Source organism: Tamandua tetradactyla, chromosome 10, assembly GCF_023851605.1.
Source record: "Tamandua tetradactyla isolate mTamTet1 chromosome 10, mTamTet1.pri, whole genome shotgun sequence".
Classification (NCBI taxonomy): Eukaryota; Metazoa; Chordata; class Mammalia; order Pilosa; family Myrmecophagidae; genus Tamandua; species Tamandua tetradactyla.
This window is the reverse complement of record NC_135336.1, coordinates 100,286,680-100,304,711: the sequence shown is the minus strand read 5'-3', so window position 1 is coordinate 100,304,711 and position 18,032 is coordinate 100,286,680. Positions and strand designations below refer to the sequence as shown.

Sequence of the window (18,032 nt, the reverse complement as noted above, 5' to 3'; positions counted from 1 at the left end):
CACAGAGGCATGACCAAAGCCCAGCCAGCACCAAGGAGCTTCCCACCCAAACCAGCCAAACGGCCCACCCGAAGAATTATGAGTGATATAAATGCTTATGATTTTAGGCCACTATATATATATATATATTTATTATGATTTATATGCTTATATGCTTTAACATTTTTTATTGTGAAATATATATGCAGAAAAGTGATATATTTCAAAGTACAGTTCAACAAATGATTATAGAGTAAATTTCAAAGTATAGTATGGGTTCAACAATTTAAGGTATTTCCTTCTGGCTGCTGAAATACACTGGAAACAGAAATATCTATATAATGGTTCAGTCGAGATAATCATCTGTTAAATCCTAACATCTCAGTTACAACTCCTCCATCTCATTTGATCATTCTTTCAATCTTCAGGGATATCTGGTCAAAGACCCTTCTAGCTTTTTCATACTGAAAAGGGGTGTGACATTATGGGATAGGGGAATGCGACTGGTTGCTGCTCTTGGAGAGACTGATACCTCTGGGTTTCAGGGCTTATCTGGCCTAGGAATAATCTGGAGGTTTTAAGTTTCTGAAAAAATAGACTTGATAAACAAAACTTTTGTAGTGTTTTAAATAGAAGCCAGGGTATTCTTTGGGATTTTCAGGAATATTGTGTTTGGGCTTGGCAATCTCGTGGGAATTACTGTGGCAATTTGTAATATCTGGCTGAAGCTTTTGCAGCAGTAAGCTCCAGAATGACCTCTTGATTCTGTTTGAACTGTTTTAGCCATTGAAACTTTATTTTGCTTCATTTATTTTCCCCCTTTTGGTCAAGAAGGTATTGTCAATCTCATGACGCCAGGGCCAGGCTCATCATCTCTGGGAGTCATGTCCCACGTGATCGTGGGGAGTGTGATTTATTTACGGAATTTGGTTTAGAGGAGAGAGGCCACAACTGAGCAACAAGGGGTTCTCTGTGGGTGACACTTAGGCATGATTATAAATAGGCTTAGCTTTGCCATTACAGAAATAATTTCAAAAGGACAAGACTCAAGATCAAGGGCTCCACTTATTAAACTGGAAGTCCCTAATGCTTGAGAGAATATCAGGGATTTCCCAGGTTGTGTTTAATAGGTCCATATTTATTTTCCAGTCCCTCAAGGGGACTTTGTAAATACTTTTTTATTTTCTGCCCCCAATATCTGAAATGTAATGTGTTATTATATTAACCTGTACAGAATAGTAAGATCTCATTCCCTATTCCAGATTCCATGTAATTAGATTAGTTAAATAAACTAGCCAGACAGGCTAAGTTAGTGTGCTACAGAAATGAGCCACTAAGCTTTGTGTTTGTTATGCAGCATTACTGTGGCCATAGATAACCGATACAGTTACTAATAACACAGCCAACTCCTCTGACACAATTGCCAAGAGAGATGGTACATAACCAAATGGCACCTCATTTTTTTTCCCCACAAGCAGCATAGGGTTAATATGCCTTTATTTGATCATAACTGAATTAGTCATATTGTGAAAAAAAAAACAACAAAAAACCAGCCAAGTTATACATGACTGAAATTTGGGTTCTGGGTTTTGGGTGATAAGCTAAAAAGTGTAGCATAAAAAATATTCAAGGCATCATAATAATGTTGAAATTCATAGTTTACGTCTGTATGAGAAAAATGGTGATAAAAAAGCCCCTTAAATAATACCTTTGTAGATGTATAAAACATCAGAGAACACAGTAAAATAAAGCCAAGTAGTGCCAGAAGAGACATGAAAGAGAAGATTGTGAAAATAAAAATTATAAACTTAGAACCCTTTTAGTTCACGCTTTCCTAAAATTAAAAAGAAAGCCTATTAACTTACAACCTAGGAGAGCATGGCTCCACAGATGTCTCCTTGACCATATCTCTCACGTTTTCAGGGCAGAAGCCCTCACTGTGAACTTTGTGCTGGCATTCCATTGCTGGGTTTTCTGTTTTGTTTTAATATTTTTAAAATCCTTAAACAATATATTGTCTCATTTTGCATGTTTAACATAAATAAAAGAAAGGCACAGGTTAGCTTGAAACTTGATGGGAGAATGACTTGAGGCAAATCTTGTTGGCATACATACTATAGGAATTCAAGTGTGGTGCTAAGTGATTTGTTATCTTAACAAGATCAAAATGGTTAAGATGAGGAGTGTTCACAGCGATGGTCAGCAGGGTGCAGTGGAGAAAGAACTCTCCTCTTCGGCAAAGGAGCACGGTTCTTTAAATTTTCATTTGTACATGTCCTGGATCTTGCAACAGAGTGGGGTGCTTTCTCTTAAGTTTTCATTATGTAGTCTAATTACATTTTTTTTTTTAAATTGTGGTTATTTCTTAGGGTTGTAACCTATCACATGAAGTCAGTGAAGACTCAAGGCCAGTTTAAATACCCTTATTATAACTGACTGGAGTCGGTATAGTACGTTTTATAAGCCGTAAACCATGATTGTAAAGGAAGTTTAATTGCCCACTAGCCTGGCTATAACTGACCTCTTTAGGACCTCTGTGATATAGGGATTCTAGAATTTAAACTTCATACATTCACCAGCATGCCTGAAAAATATCCCCGTCTGCGGGTATAGACTTTCAGTGCTCCAGCTAGGTAAGTAAAATAGAAAGGCTGTTTACAGCAGATTTAACTTGAAGTCTCCTACTACCCAAAGTGCCAGCCCGTGTTGACACTCCTTGCCATGGCTTGGAGCTGTCAACATCAGGAAAAACATGTTCCTAATCTTAACCCTTATCCTGTGGGTGTAAACCCATTATAAACAGGACTGTTTGATGAGCCCATTTGAGTTAAGATGTGGCCCACCTCAATCAGGGTGGGTCTTAATCCTCTTACTGGAGTCCTTTATAAGCAGAACGAAATTCAGACGCACAGAGAAGGCCACAGGGAGCACCCAGAAGATGGAAGGCAACAGAACTGAGAAGTCACGAAAGGCCACCACGTACATTGCCAGGTGATAGAAAAGCCTGGGACTAAGGACTGCCGGCAGCCAGTCCAGAGCACCAAAGTCTTCTTGGAGAAAGCATTGCCTTGCTGACACCTTGACTATGTTTGGACGTCGAGACAATAGATTTCCGTTGTTTAAGCCAACCCACTGCATGGTATTCGCCTTAGGAGCTAGGAAACTAAAGCATTTCCTTTCAATGGGCTTTATGCTTGTCTCCTTCTCTCTGTTTGCCTCCTCTTCACCTCTCCTCCCTCAAGCCTTCCTGCTGGGCCTTGTGTCTTTTGTTCCACGATACACAAACTCTTCCATCTTCAGCCTCAGCGAATGCTCCTTAAACAAATAATCATGGTGCTGTAAATGCAAATAAGCCCGGGATGTCTTCCCTGATTAAGTGGTGAGTCACTGAGGTGAAATCTGAAGCGTGGGTGTTTTAGTTTCTCAGCTGTTAAATCAAATACCAAGCAATGAGTTATTTTTTTCTCCAAGTTCAATTTCCCTTGCTTATAAGAACTTTTGCCTTGTTGGATTAAGGCCACTCTCCTTCAGTTTGGGCACACCTTAACTAATAACACCTTCAAAGTTTTCAAATTATTTACAAATGGGTTCACACCCACAGGACCAGGGCTTGGGATCTGGGCATAACTTTTGTAGGAGAACATGACTCAATCCCCAATAGTGGGTAATTGGAATTAGCTAGGTAAAGAGACGGAGGGTGGGGAGAACATTTCTAGTGGAAAGAAGGGCATGTGCAAAGGTCCTGTAGCTACTTACAGACACTGTGCATCAAGTAGTTGGATGGGCAGTTAAGGTTGGGGCACAGAGAATGATGGGGCCGGGTAGAAGCTGCTGCACTGTGGATGGGAGCCAGACCACACGGTTTTGCAGTACACACGATTACGACTGATCTTCCTGAAAGCAATGGGAAGCCACCTTAGACGTGTTTTTAAGCACAGAGATGAAATGACCAGATTGGTGTTTTGCATGGATCTCTCTGGGTGTCCTATCGATCAGCAGGGGACAAGGGCACGTGTGAAGAGACCGGCAAGCGTGAGATCCCTGTGGTTTGGAATATAATGGGGGTGAGAGGATGGAGAGAAGGGGTCTAGGAGAGGTACTGACGTGACTGAGAGACTTTGGTACTGCTGAATGCGAGCCGTGGTGAGTGCCAGGCCCCAACAGGGAGTCCTGAGACACCGCCCTGTGTAACCGGTGAGTGGGAAAGGAACAGCGGGAAAAAACGCGATTCGGGCGAGGGAAAACTACTTCTTTTTGGAGACGTGGAGTTCGAGGAGGCTTTCTGTCGCTTAAGTAGACGTTCAGTGGGCTCCCGCCCCGCGCCTCAGCTTTGCCCACCCAGAGATCTTGTAACTAACACACTCGTTCAGTTCTCGAAGAGATACTTACGAAGCACCAGGTACCTGGCACTGTCGGAGCGCCAGAGACAGCGGGGAAAGAGTACCCGCCCTGAAAGAGCTCCAGGAGGGAGGAAAGGACGAACATTACGCAAATAAGCGCCGTCACGTGCGGTGCCTCTTCCCACGGGAATAAAGTTGAGCGTGTCTGGCAGAACCCACCGGGCGCGAAAGGCCCACCGGGCGGATTCCGGGAGTAAGCGTCGTCTGCGCATGCTCAAGGCCGGCTCCTGAGCAGGGCGGAGGCGCCACCTTCCGGCGCCTGCCCGTGACGTCACTGCCCGGCGCCGCGGGGAAGGGCCTGGTGGGGCACGTGGGGGCGGCGCGGCGAGCGGGCGAATGGCGAGCTCCGCCGGGCTCGCGCTGTGCGAGCAGGTACTGGTGGTGCGAGGCGGCAGCCGCTTCCTGGCCACCACGACCGCAAGCAGGTGAGGTGGTCTGGGGTTTGGAGCAGGGAGCCCAGGCCGCGGTTCGCCTCAGGGTCTCCGGACCCCGGGCCGCCGCACCGCCGGCGCTGTGCCCTCTCTGGGGTTTCTCCTGTGGGGCCCCGCTCCCTCGTCTCGGTGCCACCCAGTGCCGGACAGGGGGCTGTCCTCTCCCCGCGCCCCCTCCTAGACCCGGCCCCCGGGCCGGGTGCCCTCCTAGCTGTCTGCCCAGGACCTCGTGTCCTCGGCCGGCTGGTCTCCACTTCGTGCTCCGCGGCGGTGCGCGGGCACCGGTGGGGTCGGGTCATGTCGGGGAATCCGGGCCGCGGTAGTGCCGCACGGTTTTGGCGGGGCGGCCGAGCCCCCCGTGGGTGGGGCTTTCGGGTGGTCGCTCTTCCGCAAGCACGTTCGCGGTCACGGAGCGCTAGGCGTTCCCCTCCCCGCGGCGCGCCCCTCTCGTGGCCTTTCACAAGGTCCTCCTTTCCCTTCACGTAGTTTGCTTTTCCTTCCTTAACTGTCTCCAGTGCGTAGACAGTGCCGTGGGTTTCTAAACCAGAAAATGTTCGCGAAGGGAATGGTCTGCACCCAGGATCTCCGGGGGTCTTGTGGTGCTCGCTTTGCCCCCGTATCCTTAAGGTGATTTTGATTCTCTCCTGCTTGCAACAGATAATTACTTTTACCATGTGTTCTCTGCCCATCGCTGCACTTCGTTTGTTTTCAAAAAGAAAATTAGACGTTAATTAACCTTAGTTCCCATAAAAAGTGTACCCACAAGCCTGCAGTGCACCCCAGATTGTTTTAGAGACTCAGTCTCCAGTACGTTCCTCGGTGAGTCATGGATCTAATGAGATCTGCTTGTGTCAATATGCCGTTTGAGGAAATGTGGAAACTGGAAAAGTTTCTGGCTTGGAAGACTTTCTCTTTGTGCGTTTCAGTGTCCCACGGGAAGAATATTTGGGTGCAGTCACTTTTTGTAGACTAGGTAGAGATACTTTCCCTGTGCCACACCCTGGGGGTGGATGTAGGGCTGGGAGTTGCCCTGTAGCCAGTATGCCTAAACTGAAGAGACTTTGGGGTCTGATGGAGAAAATTTCCGAGGTGGTAAATGTTGAAGGGCCGTGGGAGCTTTTTTGAGTGCGGGTTATACAAAACAATTTCTAAATAATCTAAATAAGCAGTGGTAGTTTAAATTTCTGTCAAAAAAAAAGCTCTGAAAATTCAATATCAGAACATGATTTCTTTTAACATAACCTTGTTGCATTGCTTTTCTGGTGCCTGCATATTTAACATCCTGTTGTGTCCCCCCCATTTATGTTAACTGATGCTTTTGCAATGGAATCAAGCCATTTGCATATGGTAAATCTAAATAAATAGTTAAGCAGATGTTCCTTAATTGTTCCCTGACTGAAATATTGTACCTTGGCAATTTTCTTTTCGTGAATAAGACCCTTAATTTATGAGTATATATGTATTTTTTATTTCAGAGATAATAAAAAAAAGTCAGCATTTAAAGAAAAATAAAGTCCCCCTTTTAAAGTCATTCTGTTCTTTCTTTTTTAGTGATGATGCCAGCCTCTTCCTATATGATTGCAGTATTGCAGAAAAGAAGCCGCAGGAAAATAAAGGGTGAGATGGTGTGAAGCCCCCAGGACCTGACTAGATATTTAAATAGGTCCCTAAGAACAGAAAGAATTATCTTACTCTCTGAGTTCTGAAATTCCATTACCCTGCATTGGATGAAGCTGGGACCAGCTCAGGAAAGAAACATGGGATTAACTTTCAAGTTGGACGTTAAGAATGTTAGGACTTTTTTAAATACTCTTAGTTTTGTCAGAGTAATTAATTATCTTACTGACTCCTTGAGATAATGGTATACATTTAAAATTCATTGAAGGCAGGTGTAGAAAATTGAGAAGCCTAATTGAAAGTAGCTTCCTTTAATATAATTGGTCTGTGGCTCATTTTCTGTTTTGGTATGATTTAGAGATTCGTCTAGCCCTGGATTAGTTTGGTTCCACGAGGGGCTTGGCCTATGACTCAGCCCTTCACATTCTGGCATGTATGCTAGGATATTTTTCTGTTTAGTTTTCTTTTCTTTCTTTTTTTTTTTAATTAAATGTGTTTTATTTTAATTAATTAATATTTTCGTTAAGTTTGTTCTGTAAAATTAGGCCTACATTGAACCACCCCATGTCCTCTTAATGTGTTTTTATGGTCTGGCTGCAGGGATCTCATAACATTTGCTACCTCTGCTCACATTATAAATGAATCAGACTGGTCATTGAGGAGCATAGCTTTATTTTCCCAGGAATGGCATCATTGTTCTGTTCTCTGTCCTAGGGAGGACGGGCAGCCTGTGGATAAGGGGAGCAACACGATTCTGGCTTCTACCTTCTCCACGTCTGGCAGCTATTTTGCTTTAACTGATGACAGTAAGCGTCTGATTCTTTTCCATACAAAACCGTGGCAATGTCTGAGTGTCAGGTATGAAATGCTAACATGAATCATTAAGCTGTTGTATGCAGAATTTGAACTTGCATGTCACTAACCACTCTGACCATGGCATCCCGTTAGTAACAGGCATAAGCGTTAACCCTTAGCTCCAGTCATGTACCAGGCATTGCTTCCAGCGCTTTCTGTGCATTAGCTAATTCACTCCTTGTAACAACTGGTGAGGGAGGAAGGGGCTTTGTTCTTACAGGGGTAGCTGCTCTCAGGCTGCTCAGCTCCAAGAGGCAGAGCTGCGACCTGGGCCTGCTGCCCTGGCAGCAGAGTGGTGCCAGGCCCCTGTGCCCTCCTGCTCCCTGAGTGAGGACTTCAGGATTTGAGCCTTCACTAGGAGGGTTCCAACGGTTCTATGTGAGTTTAGGCATCCGAAGCACAGTTTTAACTCAGGTACGCTTTCCCGCTGGGCGATTCTAAGTAGCTGGAGAATGGGGGTGGATTACCTAGTAATTACCCAGTGTTAATGGGGCAGGTGGTTGGTAACTTGGGCAGGAACAAAAGATGCCAAAAGGCCTTGTATTTCCCTCTTACCACAGTCCTGTAAATGTGCTTTTGCATTATTCCCTATTTTTCAAAATCTTTCTCCATAACCAACCAAAAGGGTAGAACTACTATGGTTATGTAAATCTTTGTTTTCCAAGTGTTTTAGTTTCCTTGGCTGCTGAAACAAATACTATCCAGTGGGTCAGCTTAAACAACGGGAATTTAGCTCATGGTTTAAGGCTGGTGAAGTCCAAAATCAAGGTGTCATTAGGTGATGCTTTCTCCCAGAAGACCGTGCCGTTCTGGGGCTGCTGGCCGTCCATGCTCTGGGCTCCTCTGCCATGTGCTTCTCCTTTCTCTTCTGGGCCCCTTGACTCCCAGCTTCTGGCTGCTCCGCGTGGCTTCTTCTCTGACCTCCCTATAAGGCCTTCACTATGAGGATCCAGACCCTCCCTGACTGCGCTGGACCCTGCCTTTACTGAAGTCACCTCATCCAAAGGCCCTATTTACAAGGGCCCATGCCGGCAGCAGTGGGTTGAGGTGAGGACCACGTCCTTCTGGGGCACACACAGCTCCAAGCCACACCCTCAGCTGCCTGCTTCACTCACGACCCCGTGTTCCGTGGTGGTGCCCTGACGCACAGTGCTGGGCAGCTCTCAACTTTTGTGGGCTCTGATGTTCTAATGCGCATGCTCTCCACTTCCCCAGTGGGGCCAGGACTAAGATTGTGCTGATTATCCTGTGGCTCTTAGGTAAGGGTGGCATGGAGCCAGACCCATCACTGCTGCCTCAGTCTGTCTTCCTGGAAGGTGCACTCATTAATTGTTCTTTTGTAATCAGAGATAAATATGTACAGGGTACAGTATTTGAACCTAAAGTTAAGGTATTTCCCTTTGTAGCTAGCTCACACCTGTATTGGAGACACTATTACAGATTTTTATTTCATCTTAATTTCTGAGAGGATCAAAATCAAATTCCAAGTGTCATCAAAAGCACCCTGCCGTTTTTTTTACTCAGGTTAAAAAGTACAGTCAAGGGCGGGCCGCGGTGGCTCAGCGGGCAAAGTGCTTGCCTGCTATGCCGGAGGACCTCGGTTCGATTCCCGGCCCCAGCCCATGTAACAAAAACGGAGAAACAGAATACAATAAAACAAGAAAATGTTTAAAAAATGTTTCCCTTTCTTCCTTTCTTCCTTCCTTCTATCCTTCCTTCCTTCTCTCTGTCTAAAAAAAAAAAAAAAAAAAAAAAGTACAGTCAAGTAGCATTGCTTTATTTTTATTGTATTTTTCTTTTAAATTTTTACATACATTTTAATATATTAGATAGGGATTAGAGATGCAAATGATGTTCAAAAATTAAACATGAAAAGTTAAGCAAAAGGAGTTATAGTGGAACCTAAATCTCTTTACCCACCACCTTCCAATTCCCTTTCCAGTAGAATAGTGATGTTTAAATGTATTTTGTCATGCATCCAAATTATGCTTGTTAATAAATTGCTTCTTCTAGCTGACTCCTGTGAATTCACACCTTTGTTATTGTCAGTGGCCTGCTGAAATGCTAGGAAACATTCAGAACACATGTTAAGGGCTTTTGAAATTCAGGGTAAAAGCTACAAGGTGGGGTAATAAGTTTGGACCCTGTCCTTCAACCCTTGGAGCTGTTGGGGGCGGCGTCTGCCTTTGGCTAGGTGGTCAGCTTTAGATTTGCTTTAGCACCCGTGGGAAAGGAGGAACCCCTGTAAAGCAGGCAGAGTGGTGGCGGAGGTTTCACCCTTCAGCTCTGGAAGGTGGCAGGTCATCACATGTTCTTGCATCTGGCTGCTAAGTTTACCTGTGGAGAGGTTCATAGCTTTCAGATTTTCAAAGGGGTCTTTGGCCTAAAAGGATAACAAAAAAGATAATAAAAAATAATTTAACAGAGAAGTAGCTTTGCAGAAGTCATGGAGAAAGTACAAGAGTCCCTGTTTTTCCCTGTTACTAACACTTTGTATTAGTTTGGTACCTATGTGCAGTTGGTGAAACAATATTATAATTATGCTATTAACTGTAGTCCCTAGTTACAATAGGGTTCACTTTTTTATGCAGACAGTTCTATGGTTTTTTAAAATTTTAATGCTGGTGACGTGTATTCCTGATTTTTTAGAGTTCAGTGTGGTTAATGACATTCATGGTGCTGTGCTTCCCTCTTCATCCGTTTGCTAGCAGATTCTCTTGATAGAGACTGTTGTGTTACTTCTGAAATTTAAAGCTCCCGAGTCCCTTGCGGCAGGTAGTTAGGTACAGTGCAGGCTCCTCTGTCTCCACTGTCGGAGCTCCTGGTGGACCCCGAAGGGCTGTAGTGTTAACAGGCTCCAGGTGACAGCAGTGTCGCTGGGCTCTGGCCCACCCTTTCAGCAGCCCCGTGTTTCGAAACTCACCTTTGACAGGTGACCTCTGTGGGCTTTGTAAACCTGCAGCAGACCGCCCGTGTTGGTGAGGGCACTTGAGTGGCTATGGGACTGGGTGTTTGGCCTATGAGAGCAGACGTGCAGTCTTCCAGGCAGCAGGGCTAGGATGGAAGGAGAATTAAATTTATGTTGTGGGGGTTTCTGAAGTCATCCCTGGGACCAGGGACAGAAATGTCAGTGCAAGTAAAGGCTTGAAGAGGGAGCAGTAGAGTGATGTAGTTGTTTGGAATTCCATTGTGTGGATGTAAGGTTTTGGGTATTTTTTTGCTTGCCATTTCATAAAGTGCTTCAGTGAATAATTTTATGCATAGTGTTTCCTATTTGTGAGTATATCTGTAGGAGAAAGGTCCCTGTCATGGTTAGGGACAGGTGTCAACTTGGCCAACTTGTGGTACCTGTTCATCTGATTGGGCAAGCACTGGCCTGTCTGTTGGTTGCAATGAGGACATTTCATAGGATTAGGTCATGATCACATTAGCTACATCCACAGCTGATTCCGTTTGTAATCAGCCAAAGGGGAGTGTCTTCTGCAATTAGTGATGCTAAATGCAATCATGGGAAGCCTTTTAAGGAGGACTCAGAGGAGACAGGTTGCATTCCTGCTTTGGCTGGTGAGCCTCTCCTGTGGAGTTCATCCAGGCCATCCATTGGAGTCATCGGCTTCGCAGCCTGCCCTGTGGATTTTGGACTCTGTGTTCCTACGGTCACGTGAGACACTTTCATAAATTTTATATTTGCAAGTGTTCCCTGTTGATTCTGTTTCTCTAGAGAACCCTAACTAATACATCTTGGTACCAGGAGTGGTTCTTAAGGAACAGAATCTTAAAAATGGGTTTTTATGAATGGTTTTCTACTCTGACTGGGCTCAGAGACACTAAGGACTCTGATTCCCGTAATCAGAATGACACTCCCAATCCATGGACTGAGTTGGCAAAGGAGATAGTCAAAATATCATCATTCGATTCTCCTAATGCTTCACTTGTATGAAGCCAGACTCTGGGGGATAATGTTTTTGACACCTTTACAGAGTTTTGTAGAAATAAAGAGTTATAGAGATGTTGGTTGGTTGTTGTTAGATACACTGTCTACATTAAAGGGTGAAAGGGATGGGCTTAAGGCTTCAAACAAGAAGCTTAAGTGCCGTCTGAAAGATGTAGAGGTTTCTATGAATATCCTGAAGGAAAATTTTATTTCCTGTAGCCATAGACTTGAGATCTCTGAAAATCAGACTCAGAATCTTATTGTTAGAGTAGCAACTTTACAACGTAAACTGAAATCTCAGTCTTTCATGGTGTCTGCCGTTAAAGTGAGGGCATTGATTGGAAAGGAGTGGGACCCTGAAAAATGGGATGGTGACATATGGATTGATAATGATGTTGGGGGTGAGGTTGAAACCCTAGACCATGCTGAGCCTTCTTTAGATAACCCTGTAATAGTCTGCCCTGAGGGCATAGCCGCCCCACCTCCAGCCTGCCTTGAGGAATTGGCCACCCAACCTCTTCCTGAAGGGATTAGCCCTAGAGTTATTAATCCTGTTTCACCAGATGAAACTGCAAATGAAAGCCCTGAAGCAAATGGCTTGGAAGATATTTCTAATTCTTTTCATGACCCACCCCCACCACCCCTCATTTCTTCTAGACCTATAACTAGACTAAAGTCCCAACAGGCCCCTAAAGGTGAGGTACAAAGTATCACACATGAGGAGGTACGTTATACTCCAAAAGAACTGTGTGAGTTTTCCAATTTATATAGACAGAAATCAGGGGAATATGTGTGGCAATGGATTTTAAGAGTGTGGGATAATGGTGGGAGGAATATAAAGCTGGATTAGGCTGAATTTATTGATATGGGCCCACTAAGCAGAGATTCTGCATTCAATGTTATAGCTAGAGCAGTTAGAAAAGGTGTTAACAGCTTGTTTGGGTGGTTGGTTGAAACATGGATCAAAAGGTGGCCAACATTACCTGAGGTTGAAATGCCAGAACTGCCCTGGTATAATGTAGATGAGGGGATCCAGAGGCTTAGAGAGATTGGGATGTTAGAGTGGATTTATCATGCAAAGCCTGCTCTTACACCCCAGGAATGTCCAGAAGATGCACCTTTTACCAGAACAGTGAGAAATAAGTTTGTGAGACTAGCACCATCATCCCTCAAGAGCTCTGTGGTTGCACTTCTCTGTAGGTCAGATATTACTGTAGGAACTGCTGTCACTGAGCTGGAATCCTTAAACACAATGGGGATGACAGGATCCCGAGTTGGCAGAAGCCAGGTGGCAGCACTTAATCACCAAAGACAGGGTAGACGCGGGTATTATAATAGACAGCAAACTCAAAGGAGGCATCAGAATTATATGACGCAGAGATTTGTGGCATTGGCTAGTAAATCATGGGGTGCCTGGAAATACAATAGAAGGGCAGTCTACTAAATTCTTGTTTGAGCTGTATAAACAAAAGAGTTCTAGGTCAAGGGAACAGAAGTCTAACCTGAATTAACAAAAACACAGAGTCACGGCCCCTTAATCAATTTCCAGACTTGAAACAGTTTACAGACCCTGAGCCCCTTGAATGAAGGGGAGGCCAGGTCCCTATGGGGAAGAAACCTGTTACACTGCCACAAATTTATACTGTTGACCTTCTTCTAAGTCTTCCCCAAGGAGACCGACGGCCTTTTACCAGGGTAACTGTGCATTGGGGAAAAGGAAATGGTCAGATATTTCGGGGATTATTAGACACTGGTTCAGAAGTGACATTAATTCCAGGGGACCCAAAACGTCACTCTGGACCACCAGTCAGAGTGGGGGCTTATGGAGGCCAGGTGATCAATGGAGTTTTAGCTCAGGTCTGTCTCACAGTGGGTCCAGTGGGCCCCTGGACACATCCTGTAGTTATTTCCCCAGTTCCGGAATGTATAATTGGCATAGACATACTGAGCAACTGGCAGAATCCCCACATTGGTTCTCTAACTCGTGCAGTGAGGGCTATTATGGTGGGAAAGGCCAAGTGGAAGCCACTAGAACTGCCCCTACCAAGCAAAATAGTAAATCAAAAGCAATACCGTATTCCTGGAGGGATTGCAGAGATTACTGCCACTCTTAAGGACTTGAAAGATGCAGGGGTGGTGATTCCCACCACATCCCCATTCAACTCTCCTATTTGGCCTGTGCAGAAAACAGATGGGTCTTGGAGAATGACAGTGGATTATCGTAAACTCAACCAGGTGGTAACTCCAATTGCAGCTGCTGTTCCAGATTTAGTATCATTGCTTGAGCAAATCAATACATCCCCTGGTACCTGGTATGCAGCTATTGATCTGGCAAATGCTTTTTTCTCAATAGCTATTAGTAAGGACCACCAGAAATAGTTTGCTTTCAGCTGGCAAGGTCAGCAATATACTTTCACTGTCCTACCTCAGGGGTATATCAACTCTCCAGCCCTATGTCATAATCTTGTTCGCAGAGACCTTGATCGTTTGTCCCTCCCACAAGACATCACACTGGTCCATTATATTGATGATATCATGTTGATTGGACCTAGTGAGCAAGAAGTAGCAACTACTCTAGATTTACTGGTAAGGCATTTGCATGTCAGAGGATGGGAGATAAATCCAACAAAAATGCAGGAGCCCTCCACCTCAGTAAAATTTCTAGGTGTCCAGTGGTGTGGGGCATGTCGAGATATCCCTTCTAAGGTGAAGGATAAATTGCTGCATCTGGCCCCTCCCACAACCAAAAAAGAGGCACAACGCCTAGTTGGTCTTTTTGGATTTTGGCGACAACATATTCCTCATTTGGGTGTGCTACTCCGGCCCATTTATCGAGTGACCAGAAAAGCTGCTAATTTTGAGTGGGGACCTGAGCAAGAGGAGGCTCTGCGACAGGTCCAGGCTGCTGTGCAAGCTGCTCTGCCACTTGGGCCATATGATCCAGCAGATCCAATGGTGCTGGAAGTGTCAGTGGCAAATAGAGATGCTGTCTGGAGCCTTTGGCAGGCCCCTATAGGAGAATCACAACGCAGACCCTTAGGATTTTGGAGCAAAGCCTTACCATCTGCTGCACATAACTACTCTCCTTTTGAGAAACAGCTTTTGGCCTGCTACTGGGCCTTAGTAGAGACTGAACGCTTAACCATGGGCCACCAAGTTACCATGAGACCTGAGTTGCCTATCATGAGTTGGGTGTTGTCTGACCCACCAAGCCATAAAGTTGGGCGTGCACAGCAGCACTCTGTTGTAAAGTGGAAATGGTATATACGAGATAGAGCCAGAGCAGGTCCTGAAGGCACAAGTAAGTTACATGAAGAAGTGGCCCAAATGCCCATGGTTTCCACTCCTGCTGCCACATTACCTTCTCTTTCCCAGACCAGAGCTATGGCCTCTTGGGGAGTTCCTTACAGTGAATTGACTGAGGAAGAGAAAACTCGGGCCTGGTTTACAGATCGTTCAGCACGATATGCAGGTACCACCCGAAAGTGGACAGCTGCAGCATTACAACCCCTTTCTGGGGTGTCCTTGAAGGACAGTGGTGAGGGGAAATCCTCCCAGTGGGCAGAACTTCGAGCAGTGCACCTGGTTGTTCATTTTGCTTGGAAGGAAAACTGGCCAGAGGTGTGTTTGTATACTGACTCATGGGCTGTTGCTAATGGTTTGGCTGGATGGTCAGGGACTTGGAAAGACCATAATTGGAAAATTGGTGACAAAGAGGTCTGGGGAAGAAGTATGTGGATAGACCTTTCTGAGTGGCCTAAAAACATGAAGATATTTGTGTCCCATGTGAATGCACACCAGAGGGTGACTTCAGCAGAGAAAGATTTTAATAATCAAGTGGATAAGATGACCCGTTCTATAGATACCAGTCAGCCTCTTTCCCCAGCAACTCCTGTTATTGCCCAATGGGCTCATGAACAAAGTGTTCATGGTGGCAAGGATGGAGGTTATGCATGGGCTCAGCAACATGGACTTCCATTCACCAAGGCTGACCTGGCTACAGCCACTGCTGAGTGCCCAATCTGCCAGCAGCAGAGACCCACACTCAGCCCCCGATATGGCACCATTCCATGAGGTGACCAGCCAGCTACATGGTGACAGGTTGATTACATTGGACCACTCCCTTCATGGAAGGGGCAGCGATTTGTTCTAACTGGAATAGACACATACTCTGGATATGGGTTTGCTTTCCCTGCACGCAATGCTTCTGCCAAAACTACTATCGTGGGCTTACAGAATGCCTTATCCATCGTCATGGTATTCCACATAGCATTGCTTCGGATCAAGGAACACACTTCACAGCAAATGATGTGCGGGAATGGGCACATGCTCATGGAATTCTCTGGTCTTACCATGTTCCTCATCATCCAGAAGCAGCTGGATTGATAGAACGGTGGAATGGCCTTTTGAAAACTCAATTACGGTGCCAACTAGGTGGCAAAAACTTGAAAGGGTGGGGTAATGTTCTCCAGGAAGCTATGTGTGCTCTGAATCAGCGTCCGCTGTATGGTGCTGTTTCTCCCATAGCCAGGATCCATGGGTCCAGGAACCAAGGGGTGGAAATGGGTGTGGTGCCACTCACTATTACCCCTAGTGATCCACTAGGAAAATTTTTGCTTCCTGTCCCTGCTACCCTGAGTTCTGCTGGTCTACAAGTTTTAGTTCCAAAACAGGGTGTGCTTTCTCCGGGAGAAACAACAGTGATACCACTGAACTGGAAGTTAAGATTGCCACCTGGCCACTTTGGGCTACTTATGCCTCTGGATCAACACACCAAGAAGGGGATTGCATCATTGTCTGGGGTAATTGACCCTGACTATCAGAAGGAAGTAGGACTGCAACTACATAATGGAGGTAAAGAAGAGTTTTCTTGGAATATAGGAGATCCCCTGGGGCGTCTATTAGTACTACCATGCCCTGTGATCAAAATCAATGGAAAACTGCAACAACACAATCCAGGCAGGACCACTAATGGCTCTGAGACTTCAGGAATGAAGGTTTGGGTCACCCCACCAGGCAAAGAACCACGGCCAGCTGAAGTGCTTGCTGAGGGGAAAGGGAACATGGAATGGGTAGTGGAAGAAGGTAGTGATAAATATGAACTTCGACCACGTGATCAGTTACAGAAACGAAGACTGTAATGCTGTTTTGTTTGTGTTATACTGTTTAAGTTGTAAGATATCAAGTTTAAGAATGAATGTTGCCCAAGGATTTGCACCCTATTCTGGAGAGATTTAATGTGTTTCCAGTTATATGCAGGACAGTTGAGTATTGTCAGGTAAAAGAAAAAATGTGTGCTTATTTGTTTTCATTTGGAAATTAAGTATGGTCTAAGGTGATATATATATATAGGTGCCAAGTTGACAAGGGGTGGACTGTCATGGTTAGGGACAGGTGTCAACTTGGCCAAGTTGTGGTACCTGTTCATCTGATTGGGCAAGCGCTGGCCTGTGTTGCAATGAGGATATTTCATAGGATTAGGTCATGATCACATTAGCTACATCCACAGCTGATTCCATTTGTAATCAGCCAAAGGGGTGTGTCTTCTGCAATTAGTGATGCTAAATGCAATCATGGGAAGCCTTTTAAGGTTGCATTCCTGCTTTGGCTGGTGAGCCTCTCCTGTGGAGTTCATCCAGGCCATCCATTGGAGTCATCGGCTTCACAGCCTGCCCTGTGGATTTTGGACTCTGCGTTCCTACAGTCACGTGAGATACTTTCATAAATTTTATATTTGCAAGTGTTCCCTGTTGATTCTGTTTCTCTAGAGAACCCTAACTAATACAGTCCCCAAATGAATTGTCAGGTGTGTTTGTAATCATATCCCAAAGGGTACACATCTGTGTACCTCCTAAAGTGTATGAGTGCCTGTTTTTCTTCTGGACAACATAGGGTGATAGAAAAATTGTATCTTTTGTACTTGTCTTATGAGTCTTAGGAGAATTTGGTCTTTTGAGAATTTTTTATATTTTGGGAAACATTTATTTTGAGACCTGTTTTTTAATTTCCATAGGGTGGTAGTTCCTTTTATTGATTTTAGGGAGCTCTTTGTATATTAGGAAACTTAGGGCTTTTTCCTGTTCAGTCTGTCTACAGAAATTTCACTGTGGCATATCTTTGCAGTAGCACATGTGTGTAGAGTGGGATCCATCAATAGGCATGGAGATCCTGGGGGAGCATTTCCTCATATCCTCACCTCAGCTGGCAAACTTCGTGCTGGCCTGGTTGGAGGTCCCCTTTGCAGGAATACCCAGTGTCCTCCAGGCTGGTGAATCAGATCACGGGGAGTGAGACGGATTCTTAGTTCTGTCGGGCTCTAGAGTGCAGTTTGGTGCTTTTTCATGTTGATTTTCTCCATCCACTTTTCCCATTTAATTTTTTTTTTTTTTTTTTTTTTTTAAAGGAAAGACAGAGAGAAGGAAGGAAGGACAGAAGGAAGGAAGGAAGGAAGAAAGGGAAACATCCCCAAACATTTTCTTGTTTTATTGTATTCTGTTTCTCCGTTTTTGTTACATGGGCTGGGGCCGGGAATCGAACCGAGGTCCTCCGGCATAGCAGGCAAGCACTTTGCCCGCTGAGCCACCGCGGCCCACCCCCATTTAATTTTTTAAAATGCGATTTTATTAAGATATAATCATATAAATTGTACAATCAGTGGTTCCCAGTGTCGTCATATAGCTGTGATTTGTCATCACAATCAATTTTTGAATGTTTTAATTACTCAAAAAATACAAAAATAAGAATGAAAGTAAAAAGAACACCCAAAATATCCCGTAACATCCCTCCCCCATATTATTTATGTATTATTGTGTTTTT

At 44.9% G+C, this 18,032-nt stretch overlaps 1 protein-coding gene and 1 long non-coding RNA gene across 5 annotated transcripts in view; one reads left to right on the top strand and one right to left on the bottom strand.

Annotated features, from left to right (window-relative positions):
• Nucleotides 1-120: 120 nt before the first annotated feature.
• LOC143648689 (uncharacterized) lies at nucleotides 121-4,639 on the bottom strand. Its single transcript, XR_013158726.1, has 3 exons — nucleotides 4,369-4,639; nucleotides 3,736-3,873; nucleotides 121-3,406 (listed from the first exon to the last, which is right to left on the bottom strand). It is a non-coding gene; the product is annotated as an uncharacterized LOC143648689 (long non-coding RNA).
• Nucleotides 4,640-4,670: 31 nt separating this feature from the next.
• WDR4 (WDR4 tRNA N7-guanosine methyltransferase non-catalytic subunit) overlaps nucleotides 4,671-18,032 on the top strand; it is a 71,443-nt gene continuing 58,081 nt past the window's right edge. For all 4 annotated transcript variants that reach the window (XR_013158725.1, XM_077119000.1, XM_077118998.1 and 1 more), the window contains exons 1-3: nucleotides 4,671-4,804; nucleotides 6,362-6,427; nucleotides 7,142-7,285. Coding sequence is in view for 3 of the 4 variants with exons in the window: in XM_077119000.1 (XP_076975115.1) it covers nucleotides 4,716-4,804; nucleotides 6,362-6,427; nucleotides 7,142-7,285 (299 nt within the window). In the remaining variant the exon portion in view is untranslated. The remainder of the gene's footprint in view (nucleotides 4,805-6,361; nucleotides 6,428-7,141; nucleotides 7,286-18,032) is intronic.